General features: G+C 37.2%; 1 protein-coding gene across 2 annotated transcripts in view; it reads right to left on the bottom strand.

Moving 5' to 3' along the window:
• The window catches only part of nova2 (NOVA alternative splicing regulator 2), a 46,301-nt gene extending 32,532 nt beyond the window's left edge, over nt 1-13,769 (bottom strand). The window contains exons 1-3 of one of the 2 annotated variants that reach the window (XM_084419520.1): nt 12,961-13,641; nt 7,927-7,989; nt 4,196-4,339 (exon numbers count right to left, since the gene is read on the bottom strand). In XM_084419520.1, coding sequence (XP_084275646.1) covers nt 4,196-4,339; nt 7,927-7,989; nt 12,961-13,117 — 364 coding nt within the window. In that variant the 5' untranslated portion in view covers nt 13,118-13,641. Of the gene's footprint in view, nt 1-4,195; nt 4,340-7,926; nt 7,990-12,960 lie in introns of both variants that reach the window. The other variant, XM_084419521.1, reaches the window with a different exon arrangement.
• Between the last annotated feature and the right edge of the window lie 590 nt (nt 13,770-14,359).

Genomic DNA, 14,359 nt, shown 5'->3' with positions numbered 1-14,359 from the left:
GATGCACTAGAGATGGTGGCCGGCCGAGGGGGGAGGGTGGAGTAAAGGACACGGCACCAATCCCATGATGCAAAAATTGATCCCTGGAATAAATTTGCAGTGTTCTATTAATGGCAAGTCCCTCTGAGGTTTTTTATTACATCTGACGGAAAAGCTACACATTACAGCAAAAGTACAACACCCAAGAGGAAAGAGAAATGAAAGAGAGGGGGTACCCAGGAAGATACCTTTGTAAAAATAGATCTACACATTAGCTTTTCTACAAAAAAAAAGATTACTTAAATAACATACCTTAAAGAATATACTTTTCGGACACTTAATTATGTGAAATTCAATAAAAATGTATTAGAATTTGAATATATATTAAATGCAGTTAGTTGTATGTCTTGTATTTAAATATATTTGTAAAATTATGTTTGTTATGATGAAGTTGCCATTTAATACAAGAAAGAAAGAAAGAAAGAAAGAAAGAAAGAAAGAAAGAAAGAAAGAAAGAAAGAAAGAAAGAAAGAAAGAAAGAAAGAAAGAAAGAAAGAAAGAAAGAAAGAAAGAAAGATAGAAGTCATATTCTAAAGATCTTCCTGATGATCCCTGAAAAAGGTCTAGTCATACCTAATTAGAAGCGTCAGCAGGCTAAGTGGGCAACATGCTAATTATATCACAAATGTACTTTGATGTCCTAGCATCTTCATCATTTTCAAGATCACTGTCTGCGCCATCACTCCCATCATCCCCCTCGCTAAGTGTTTCTCTCTATATCGCTCTGTCTATGATGAGACTCGGGTCAAACTGGCTCTGGAAAGCAAGGCTCTTTTGTATAAGACGGTTTGACTGTGTGAGTCTCAGGCACTGGCTGGCACTGAGGGCTAGCGGCCACAGAAGATGACGTCACGTGCCTGAAAAAGAAAACAAAGCCACAGGGATTAAGGGTACCTCGTCTCTCCTCCACAGCCCAGATGCCGACTATCCCGCCGCCTCTGACAATGGCTCTTTTACATGCTAAAGACAATTAGCATGTAGGCTAGCACATAGCACTAATGGAGTTTACAGACAGACTGATTAACAAGCACTAAAATGTGTTGAATCATTAATTAGAACGCGCAAGCTTTAAGACATAGGCCTATTGACATTTTAGGAGTTGACAATTTGAAGTAGCATAGTGAGCAACTAGCATAGTGAGCGACTTCACCTTCTAAACATAACACTCCTCGAGTGTGAATCTTTTAAGTTTATTCGTCTTCCACAGGCCGAATCCAAGACACAAACAAAAGTCACATAATTACTTGCTAACATTTGCTAATTTAGTAGTAATAAAGGCTAACTCTATCATAAACCTTAAGTGTTAGCAAACATTCTGTGGTGGTAATACCGTGATATTCAAAAAATAATTATGAATTTATATACAAAGATATACTAATGTAAGTCATAATTAGGTGTCAAAATGTACTCTTGAATTAATTGCATTTAATTTAAATTTAAATGTTTAAGACATTCATTTAACTGCAAATAACATGCAGTCAAGTGTCTGTAAATATTGCATTCAGTTTTCACTTGGGTAAATTATTTTAAAAGTACGTTATTTCCGTACTAAGTACTCTTTGTAAAAGAAATCTAAAGTTTAATTCTTTTTCACAAGATAACTCAGCTTGAATTAAACTAAGCAACACTAAGGTCATCGTAAATAAAAACGTAAACTGAATGAGGCTGAAGAAAGGGAGCAAAAACAAATAATATAAACACACACAGAAATCAAATTTCTACCCCTAGATTTGTAATATTGCGGCTTTTCATCTTTTGGCCACAAAGCTTAGGTCTTAAGCAGATTACACAGCAGAGAAATCAGTAATGTTGATAATGTGTGGGGGAGGGCAGCATGGCTCTCTGGGTATTAAACACTGAAAACTGCAATCACGGTGCTAGATTAGGAGCGAGCTTTAATATTGTGCTACATACTGCTGAAAGGGACAGAGGCTGGATGGGGATCAGTGACTTGGACATGGAAAAGTCAGAATGTACACACGGTCAGGAAACCAGAGAGAGCGCTGGCCAATCATAAAGAAAAAAAAAAAAGGATGATGCAACTCTCTGGACTCATATCTGAAAATGCTGTGAGAAAAATCGAGCGAGTCTTGTGCATTAAAATGTGACTTTTAGAGCAGTTTTCTTTCATGCAAATTACTGTGGAACATAAGCCTTTAAATTCAAAGTATTTTTTTGAGCAATTAACCCAAAAAGGAAAATTCTGTGATCATTTGTTCACCTTCGTGCTGTTTTTTCTGTAAGCTGTATGATTTTTTGGGTTTTTTTGTGGATAACAAAAGAACATAAGAATAGAACATATTTTGAGGAATGTTTTTAACTGTTTTTGTCCATACAATGAAGGTCAGTGGGGTCCAAAATAGCATTGGACCCATTGATGTTCTTTGTATGGACACATTTTAATAAAATAATCTTTTAATGGTCCACAGAAAACAGAAAGTCATACAGATTTGGATAAATATAAGGGTAATTTCATTGTTGTGTGAACTATCCTTTTAAGTAGTGGATACTTAGTCTAACATCCTATTTATGCATTTGCATAAATTTGCATGCTATTTAATAAAAATGACAACATAATACATTTAGGGTTACATAAATCAAATTTGTAGTTTACCCAAAAATGAAAATTCTGTTATTATTTGTTCACCATCACGTTGCTCCAAACCTGAATGATTTTCTTTCTTCAATGGAACACAAAAATATATATATTTTTGATCATAAAATGAAAGTCAATGGGATCCAAAACAACATTAGACCCCAACACACACACAGACATTTTTGAAAATAGTTCTGAAGTGTATTCCGCAGAAGAAAGAAAGTAATTGAGGTTTGGAAAGACATGAGGGTGTGTAAATAATGACAGAATTTTCATTTTTGTGTGAACTGAAACTGTAACATCCAGTTTTATGTTCTGCGTTTGCATGCATTGCTAATTGATAAAAACGACAACATTTGAAACTACATTTAATTTAGCAGTCTCTTGTGGTGTCTTTAAGATGGAACAGTGTTCTTTACAGATGCAAGGTTGTTGTCAAATATGGCTGTTTCCCAATAAAATGCAGCAGGAGTTATACTTGGAGCGAAGACAACTAATAAATTCATTCTGCAGAAATAATGGATGTCTCTGGCCAGCGCTGCTTTGTCCAAAATTAAATGCCAGTGCGGCTTCTATCACAGATGATGTCTTCAGAGATGTGATGTGCTTCCTAAAACAGTTTAGTGATTTAGTTATACCGGACACTTCTCTCCTGAAAAGGGAAAGAGTTCCCTCCTTCCCCACCCTGAGAGCAACACAGCAGGTGGATCTTTTGACTCGCACCCAAGGAAAAGCTCAAGCTAATTTCCATACAGATGCCCCCTTCACTGGAGAGGAAGAACCCCCCATTAAGCACTCGAACAACCTAGCACAGCACCGGCAACTTCTCGCTGAATTCAGTAGCCATCACAACCCCCCGCTCTAGACATTGGAGCACTCAAGGTTGCCAAAACCAATGAAAAGGGGGGGGTGGGTAGGAGGTGTCTTGCATTTGGCATCTGCCATGGCTGGCCATCGCTCTGTGCTCTACATCCCAAGGGAAAAGGGACAGAGGTGCCCTGTTGGACATGCCAACGATGGGAGGATGAGCAAATCGCACAAAGCCCTTTTAAGTAAGAGCCCAGAAGCCCCCCACCACTTCTCGTTTCCTCTGTCACCCCATCCCTAAAAACATCTGAAAGAATTCCAACACACACAGACACAAAACATCTCTCTTCTTCTCTCTAAATATTAACAGTGCTAGAAAAGGAGCATTCAGACATTGTATCGGCATTCATTTGAGCACTGAACTCCATTCTGAGTCTCTCAGCTCATTGTCCTCACTTGATCTGGCACTATGTGCAACCTGAGCTCCGATAAAGGCCATATGGTGTGGCCGCAAGCCCAAAGGTGACAGCGTCCCATATGATTCTCATTAAGCACGAGTCGCAGTGACTTTGGGAACGAGGTACCTTTGGTAATGTATTAGCATAGACTGATGGCATAGATGAATTAAGATATAAAGCAATCCAGGTGCTTCAAAATGTGTGCCGTTTAATGACTGGATGGTAGAGTAGAGCAGTAAACAAGAGGAGGCTGATGAGGGTTCCCTTCAAGGCTTTCTGGAATTAGGAGACTTACCCGGGTAGAAGTCTTTGGATTTGGACAGCTTGATGGTGGCCCCTGTCTCTTTCTGTAGCTGGACAATAGTCTGACCACCCTTGCCAATGATGGAGCCTGCGGCGTAGCTTGGAATCAGCACCTTTAAGAAATATTCGCCTTCCTCTGGAAAAAGAGAAAGAGAAAAAAAATTAACTCCGCAATAGATTTACCAAAATCTGGCACGTACAATAATAATAAACAAACAAGTATACAAAACAAACAAATATCAATTTGCAAAACTTTTCCTTTATTCTAACATTTACAATACCTCCTCCTCCTAACTACTACTACTAATAATAATAACAATAATAATAAATATTTGCAATAACTTTTAGCATTTTTTAAACATTAATCTGACATTTACAATAATAATAAATATTTGCAATGGATTTAAACTTTATGTAATCTGACATTTACTTTTAAATTTGAGATTTAAAAACTGCATGCGCTTAAATGCCTGCAATCAGTTTTGTAGACAAATATAAATTATGTCTGGATGAATTTTAGCAGGGAGAGTGAAGGGAAAGGCCGTCAACAAGTGCCTAGGATACATGGGAACTTCTTTAATAATATATACAGTTTAAAAAGCATCCCAGGTGGCACCTCATGAATTTGGTTGAATGCCCAGAGTGTGCAGAGCTGTAATCTATGCAAAGGGTGGCTACTTTAAAGAAGCTAAAATAAGATCGTTTTGATTTTGTTTTTTTGTTTTTTTGGCCTCTACATAATTCACATGCTTCCATTTGTGCTACATCATAGATTTAATGACTTTACTGTTATTATTCTGACATGTAAAATAAAGTAATAAAGAATGAGAAAGTGCATCCAAATTTTAGCAGGTAGTGAATTTTTAAATAGCTTTATTTCCTATGGCCTGAAGCATCGAATTGTTATCTGAAAAAAAGAAAGTATGACATAAAGCTTTACCATATGCTGATCAGAAATATCCAACTATTACCAAGTTGGCAAACTGAAGTGAAGACCTCATGGTTATGGCTGCACAGAGCAATTCACATTTTTGCTAGACACTTTAATGCCTGACTTATGAGAAAAAGCACATATTGCCTAAGTGGCAATCAGACGAGGTAGCTATAAATAAAAGTCAAGCTGAAATACTAGACCAGCAAAGAACTACAAGACTACTATAATAAGATCAGTGGACTTAACGAGTTGTAATTAAAGCTGAACCACAAGTATTAATGCTTAAGTTAAGCAGGGCTGCTAGCAGTCAAAAGCAGAACAAAAACTCCAGTGCAGGTACAAGAAAATTATAAGTTATGCAAGTAGGAAAGGGATGAGGGTACATTTTGTTAAACGTCAATCAAAATAAATGCAAGAGAGGGTGAATTTCAAAAGACGTATTAGTAGACTCCATTTCAACGTAGACATCGTAATGTGTAGAAGTAGCCAGTTATAGCAAGTGAAGAGCATGGAAATATAGCACAAGACATCCTGATTTCCCTTCCCTCTCTAGAGGAAGGTCAGCAAAGGTTTTCTTGAAAGTGGAGCAGCGGTGGGGCAGTAAAGTGCTTCATCTATTGTTGGGCTCTACCTGGCTGCAGCATATCCAGGTCAGCAGAAGCACAGTACATGGTCCCTACACCGTGACTTTAACATGACATTGTATCCCTCTGCCTGGGCCGCTTGGGTACGCGCTTAATATTCCACCACAATTAATCTGTGTCGGCTCCCAGAAGACGGCCGCTTTAGATTAGATTGTTATTCTGGAGAAGCAGTTTATCTTGTCAAGCTAGGCTGATGGCTAGGCTAAACTACATGCAGTTGCAGCCTAATACTGATGATTGGGTAAAAATGATATAGACTATGGAGTATTAATCTCAGAGTGCAGCTGGACAAGCAAACAAGCTAACAACAGCAACGACGGCGGGGATGCGTGGCATGTTTTGGTCGAAGGCCCGACTTAACCGCATCACTGACAAAGTAATGACACATGTCTGTAGTTACGTGTGAGCCAAATTAAGAGAAGTGTTAGTGTTCTGTTAACAAGATGGACGTCACAGATCAGATTGTTTTGAGCTGGAAATCATAGAGAGGGTTAGTATTAATACAGCAGATTTGTTTTAAGGTTAAAGAGATAGTTCAGGCAAAAATACAAATTCTGTCATTATTTACTCACCTAATTACGGAGCCCTGCACATGAAATGTGGACAAATATGTATATCATGGCCACGAAGTAAGATTTTTTTTTTAACTCGTATGTCATGTGCGGGATCCCGTAACTGATTTTTATTCTTTTATTCCATGGAACACAATGGAGTAAGTTTGAACAATGTACTGATCTCTCTTTTCCATGTAAATTACAATGAATGGGGACCGGAGATATTTCGAGCTTGAAAAACAATGCACTATAAAAGTAGTCCATATGATTTGTGCGCAGGTTCGTGTGGCGAACCGACTGGAATTGAATTCGTAATTCACTGACAGTTGACGCCTCCACTGAGCTGGTAACTGACGAGGCTGCATCAGTGATTCAGTGAATTGAACTAAAGAACTGAATTCGAATCTGATTCGTGAAAGAATCACTCAGATTGGTTTTGTGAACTTGATCTACGGATAATTGAAAAGATCTGACTCTGACGGAATGATTCTTAACGATTCTGACATAATTTAAACAAGCAAATTCCATTTTCAATGAATAATGACTTAACTGTTTCTCATTCAAAGCTTTTATGACTTCAGAAGACTTCAAATATAATGCATTGAAGTTATATGAACCACTTTTATGATACTTTCATGGTGCTTTTTTGTCATTTTGGAACTTGACAATCACAGTCCTCAATTACTTTTATTATATCTAACATCACATTTTGTGTTCCACTGAAGAAAATATGTCATACAGGATTGTTTCTTTTATTTATGGGTGAACTATCCCTTTAACAGTAGGCAATGGGATGATTTTAACAATGTTTAAGTCTTCTTGAGATAATCTCGTTAGAATTACATTGCCAATGGATCTGGATGTGTAATGAAGCGGATCTCTAACTAAAGAAGTATAGTCTCATATTTAGCCACACTAGTGCTGGATGCCACCAGATTATGAGTTACATAAACAACAAGGGAATAATGGAGGTTTACTGCGACATAAATAAATGTACTCAGAACTAGGCTCATGAACAGCTCTAAAGGACAAGTCTAGATTTTTCACTCACGTACTAAAAATTGCTGTTGTTTTCACACATTATGAATAGGCGGTTCAAACTGTGTCTACAGAACACTACAGATACATGCTTTTCTGCAATGACCCAGATTTCTCACAGAGCTAAGACTGTCCTCCTTTTGATTTGGATGAGTCTAAATTTAACCTTGATTAATATGGCGTGGGGTTCATAAATAATGTGTATCATGCATACATAAGTATTCTCTCTTCAAAAAGCATCTAACAAAAGTCTGTCATAAATTGGATCACGGATGCATCCAGACCGGCTATAATTGACATTATCTACTCTAATTAATGTAGCACATTAGACACAAGATATTATGTCAAGCATCACATTTTCATAACAATATTAGGCTGTTTTAAAGGTTACATATTTTACTTTAATTATGAGCAGCAAAATATTACAAAGCATTGTGGCAGTTATGCACTGAAAAAATAAAAATAAAGAAAGAAACATTATAGAGTTAAAGGTAGACTCTGGTTTGCAGATAACAAGATCTGTACGTAATTTGGGCAGAAAATTAAACATTACCGTGAAATCCGACAAAATCTGATGAAAATGGAGGATCATGGATGGCCGGTTGGTTGCATCTCTCTAAAAGAATGTGAATGAGAAAATTAATCTTTGTGGAAATGTCAGATAGAAAAACAAAACAAAGTGAAACATGACAGAGTCAATGACAAGAGTCTACCTTCAAACCTCCTGCTCTAATTTGTGATTGTGAATGTTTACGTCATGGATAAAAGATACAAGATGCTGTAATCATGAACTTTAAAATAATGACTTCCAGGTTTCCAATTATTTTCACTATTATGACCTGATAACAATGTTCAATGGCACTGAATTGTTCTACATTGAATGGCACTGTAAATTCAAAGATTATTCCAGGTTCAATACAAGTTAAACTCAATAAACAACAACACTTGTGGCATAATGTTGATTAACACAAAAATTAATGGATTAACTTATTCCTAATTTTCTTTTAAAGAAACAAATTAGTAAAGAGGGCCAATCTATAAACATAGATATAATCACTGTTTAGCCACAGGTAAACAATACGCGTACTAACATGATTTTAGTGTGGGAAAACCCCCTAAATAAACTTTTATGTATACAGTTATTTCCAATTTTTCAACTTAGTTGCCATGAAATGTCTAAAGCCTAAAATAACTGGATAATGAACGCATGTAGCCTAAGTGCTTTTATATTAAGCATGTTTCTGCTTTTAAATTGACTTCACTTTCATTTTAAGTGCCTCACTGATTTTTGTTTCTTTTCTTTTAAAAAAAAAGAAGGAAACTAGGAACCAGTCGATAACAAAATATTGCCACAAATGCTGTCAATTGAGTTTAACTTGAACTAGGAATAGTCCTTTAAACAAGCCTGTATCAACCATAATCAGTACATCAGAATAAAAGGCACTTCTAAAACACGGAGCATCCACAGCCCAAGTTTGAGTTGGATCAAGCATATTTCCTGTCACTTGTCAACACAAAAGCCCTGGCTGAGAAAAATCAGTGGATTACACTCCACGCATATCCGTAGCAGTGCCTTTGAGGGAAATGAGTCCCTCCCATTGTGCTACACCGGGAACAAAACAAGAACAAGTTGGTATGCTGTTTTTCTTTCCTCAAACTTACTTCATATCTTAAGTCCTCGTCTTGCATGTATCTATGATTACACTCACTGAGAAGTCAGAATAATTAATAAAAAAGCCCAAATGGGTATTATTTATAATAAACCAGTGGGTGTAAATACAAATCATTGGTTGCAAGAGACTCCCAAGCGACCTGTGGTTCAGAAAAAGCAACGTTACCTTGAGGATTGAAGGTTCCTGAGAGCTTATGTTGGGGGCCTTTCAAAAACAGACACAAAGCAATGAATTTTTTTGTTTTTTGATTTTGATTTTTAGTCTTTGACAAATAGATTTATACTGCATTAGATTTCAAATGCATCACTGGGTTAGACAGCATTTTTGCTTAAGCATAACAAACATCTAATTTTAGTGGAGTGATGAAAGGACCACTTTCCCTGCATGGCTGTCCAAGCAACTGCCTGACCAAAATGCCTTCCGATATAAACATTGCAAACATACTCCTCGCTTTCCGCCGCACGTGAGAGAAAGCAGCATGCTTTGTTCTAACAAGCGCGAAGGCTCGAAGAAAAGCTTTCGCATTGCTTCTTTCATTCATCTCATCCATATTCATCTCAGGTCCCTTCCTCCATTCCACGGCAGACAAGCCGAGAGAGGCGAGCAAATCGTCCAATGTGGGGCTGCCTTTCACAACGCCCTCCCAAATCCTCGCCATCCTGCATGAGATTTTTTTTTTTTCTTTGACGCAGTGCATTAAAGAAAAAACTGAAGCAGCGCCCCCTTCATTTTGAAGTGATCGTACGGTGATCAATAGGCTGAGGGTTGCATGGATAATCAATGACTTGCCGCTATTGATGGAGGATGGGAGAGATGGACCCGGGAAGGAGGAAGAAACGATTGCCTCGACCCATAATCATGATTAGAGGCGAAACAAACAAATGATGGGGGAGCACAACGCAGCGCACCCTAAATGTATTTTCTGCTGAGCCAATCAAAAAACTGCTGTAGAAAAAAACTGTGCACTTAATCTGACAAGTGGTGGGAGTATTGCATTGTAGGATGTGAGAGAACTAGGTGGGCGACAGCGAAGAATCGGTTATTGGTCCCCCGTATAAATGCCTGAATCTTCAAACACAGCTGGCAAATCATGTTTACGTAACGACCCCTTCGAAGACGGATCCTGCGTCTATTTTCTCATCCTGCGGGTAGAAATGCACAAGCGAGAGAAGCTACTCACTGGTGCCGAGCAGCATCCGAAAATGTCTTTATATAGTAAAAACAACACAGGATTGTACACACACACACACATTTCCACGTTTTCTTGCGGCCTCAGAGGGTCACAGTCCCCTCACGCCGTCCAGCTAGGGCATATATCCCCTAAAACAACCTTTTGTAAATGGAAGCACTGTCCTGTGCCAATTCATCCATTTACAAAATTAGAACATTACATCTTATGAGACAGCTCGGGAACGCGGAGAGAGGCTCTTTGGTTAACTTGAAGTCGAAGCCTTAACGATCAATTGGCAGGAAAATGATTATTGTTTTTAAGCCAACTGACTTTCATCTTAATGTCTATAACTTTCTTTCCAGGCAGCCTTTAAGATAAAATCCTTCGTCTTCTGCCACATCATGATTTAATCCGCTAAAAAAAGTTCAAACAATATGCAAGTCATACAAAATCTGAAACTAATCCTACATGTATGAAAACATTAAATGTTATTGTTGTAGGACTGTTGTTGTCAGTTGCTTTTCCCGTTTTCAGCATGCTAAGCTGGATCCATGCAGCATGCTATGCTCAAATATAGTCCAAAAAAATAAACTACATAAATGGTTCAGATTCACACTAACTTGGCCAAAGATCTGCCTGTTTAACTGCTGGTGTTTAAATATGAACCAGAAAGCGGAAACTACGGGTAAATGTCGACTCTAAACGTATGTTAATACGTGCCATATTTATCTAACTAATTTGACTCTTTTAATATAATTATAAATTCCCTTCCACATATTTATCAACATGTCTTACCAACTCTTAGAGACACAAAACACTAAATTAATAATAAAAAATCATTTCAGCATTTGTATTTGATAATTTTCCTGTAAGTTAAAAAATATAGATTAATTCATATAAATATATATATGCTTAAACATAGTCATATTACAATACTAAATTAAGTTAACTGTTTTGTAATATTAATACATCCTATTCATCCTATAATATAAATACATTATTTTGAATAAATTGAAATAAATGAATTGAGTATTTGAATAGAATCAGGGATTTACAGCTTTTGGTTAATACATTTCAATCGCTTTTATACTACGTAACTGGCTAAGGTTTTTAAAAATCATTTTATAGAGATTGCATGGACAAAGAGCAATTTCTAACAGGCGATCTTTGATAGCTAAGCATAACAACACAAAATTGTATATTATTACCAACAGAAATTTCCATTATCCTTCCATGACATTTCAAGATTTTATTAAAAAAAATTAATAATGGCCTGGAAATGACAATATAAAAACGTTCCTTCCATAGTTGTGAGAACCCCATAGAATAATCTGCCTTGGTAAATAAATTCCAGTGAAGCCTAGATCTCTTAAGCATCAAAGTCTTTTCATTTGAGCAAATGGATCTGCAGGTTATGCCTCCCACGGGTCCAGCGTGCTTCTTCATGACTGACAATTCATTACGCTTTCAGCATCGATTCTTTCACATGTAAACATCCGCCAATCACTTCATCTATGCGCCATTATTAACCCTATAACTCTAACTACAAATACTTGTTTCTTTTTTTTAATAAACCCTTTAGCAAGTGAAATAAGAGATTCTTGCACTTAAAAAAATGTTGGCCTTTAATGAAAACAAATATTGACCTCAGCCAATCAGTTGAGATATTGTTAATATTGCTAATATCAAAATGCTCTGCCTTAAATGTCACAGAGTTCAAAAAGACCTAAATAAGATTTATAAGATTTCCTGCTTAATGGGGATTTAATCATCACAGATCAGAAAAACAATGTTTTACACTTTTTATCTGCTAAAAAAACTAAGATCTACCAATCGGCCGAAAACAGTTAAGAGTAAAAGCTTATTTTGTTTTTAACTGATTAATTCGATGACTAGTCTGCATAACAGTTTAGCAGACATGTGTAGTGCACACAAGACTTCTTATGGCATCTGCCGGAATGCATAATAAACAAGCAAGCATGGGTCCAGTAGGCTATAAACAATAGACTACAGTCAAATATTGAAGGATCGAGTGCACATTCAAGCACTGAATACAGTCTGAAATTTCGAGTATCAGTGATGCAGGTGAAGCATGCAAATGTGTACCAAATTGTGAGCAACATTTTATATTAAATATTGCAACTGGTAATAAAATTCATAAATACAATTGGTATAATAATTATTAGCACTATATTTGTATTTCTCATCCAAATATTATATTATCGTTTATCATGCATAATTTGAGTTTTCAGTGAAAAATAAAATAAAGGAATAGGCTACATAGATTCAAGGCACCAGAGCAAGGTCATCTGTGGTGATAGAAAGGATGCGTGAACGAGCCATGTTTTCTAATGTTTGGGTACGTGCTCATGATATTAGCCTATATTTAGAAATACACAACCCGTTTATTCCATACATAAGCCTTTAATTTAGGAATACTTGGGGATGCGTTTGGTAAACGACTGTCGTAAGTGCGTAAATAGACGCAACCACCAATTCGGGGTCACTTAAAATGGACGCGAACTGTAAATATGAATTTAAAATCACAGATGCACGTGTCTGGTGAAGCATGACCACGTTAGATGGTGAGATGCTCCGTGGAAATCGAAAATGAATGAATATGCCATGAACGATTTTGCTTTCATCTTTGCCATTGGGACTTACATCAAAGCACTTGTCTTTGGGAAGAGTCGCTAATTCATTGCCAAGTGAGTTGCCTATGTAGACAGCAGTTGGCTCTTACCTCCTGTGTTTGTGCGTTTGGTGCTGCTGGCCTCCGTCGGGGTCTCCAGGGGTCTTTTGCGGGAATCGGGGGGATCAGACTCCATGTGCGGCGGTTGATTGTGATGATGCGGATTGGAAAAAATCCCGTTTTGCTGCACTGCCCCACCGGCCATCATTTTTTATAAAGAAGCTTTAGGCTCGCTCTCGATTCCCCTACACGCGATACGCAGATATGTTGTTTCTGAATGTGAAACCACGATGATATGAATGTTTGGGGTGCGTCGATCCTCCGTAGCAGCCTAGATACAGAATGAAAGACGCATCGATATCCAGTGGCTCGATTTTGCTTAGGCTGTAGGCTACTGGTATTATTAATAACAAGTGATGTGGGAAACGTCCTCACTCGTGGCTCTGCGATGGCGCTCTCCAGCTGAAAACAATATGAGACCTCAGGCTCAGCGGTCAGCAGAACTCAAAAGATTCACTGCTAAAAATTGGGAAGATGCGCGAATAATAAATAGCAACGGGAAATGTACAAGAGTCGAGAGGGAAAAACAGCGGATCCCGCATGCAGGTGGGCAAACCCCTGCAGATAGAGCTGGACGGTGTTGAAGCGCTGGACGAGCGCTTGAAGGAGATGCGATGTTTTTGTAGGCTCTGACTCGGAGATGCTGCAGTCTTGCTTTCAGAGCATCTTTGCGCGTTTCTGCTGCTGGAGCGCGGAGCCGCGGGTGACGTCATGCGAAGCCGAGCGCGCGCCTGTCAAATGTGGAGGAACTAACACGCCCCCCTCTAGCTGCGATTGGTCGAGATTTGATTTTCTCCTGCAAAGCGAAGTATAAATCCTGCTTGTCACATGACAACACAGACAGGAGGAGGTGGTGGTGATAAAAATGCGAGAGCATCATTGAAAAATAGGCGCAGGGTTGTGAAAAATAATAGTCGTAGTTCTAAATGCGCAGCTCGTCTCTGTCTAACACCCAATCATTCTACCACAGTATATTATCATTATTATTATTAGGGTATAATTAGCCTAATGTTGTTGTTGTTGTTGTTTTATATATATATATATATATATATATATATATATTTTTTTTTTATATATATTTTTATATGGTATATTTTTATGTAATTTTATTATTATTAACAATACCTATTATCATCATCATCATTATGATTTTATTTATGATTATTATTTATGATTATTATTAATAATAACTATTTATTATTATATCATCATTATTTAATTTCATTTTTAATGTTGTTTTATTATTATTTTTTATTATTTAATTTGACCTTATTATTATTGTTGTTGTTAACAAAATGTTTAGGTCTATATTTGAATATATATTAAATATGTACATGTATTTATATAAATATTTTTAATATATTAGGGAATATTTTTTATGTAAATTTAT

The sequence above is a fragment of the Rutilus rutilus genome (assembly GCF_951802725.1).
Source record: "Rutilus rutilus genome assembly, chromosome: 9".
In the NCBI taxonomy this organism is placed as follows: domain Eukaryota; kingdom Metazoa; phylum Chordata; class Actinopteri; order Cypriniformes; family Leuciscidae; genus Rutilus; species Rutilus rutilus.
Note: the sequence above shows the minus strand (reverse complement) of the source record. Positions and strands in the feature narration are given on the sequence as shown.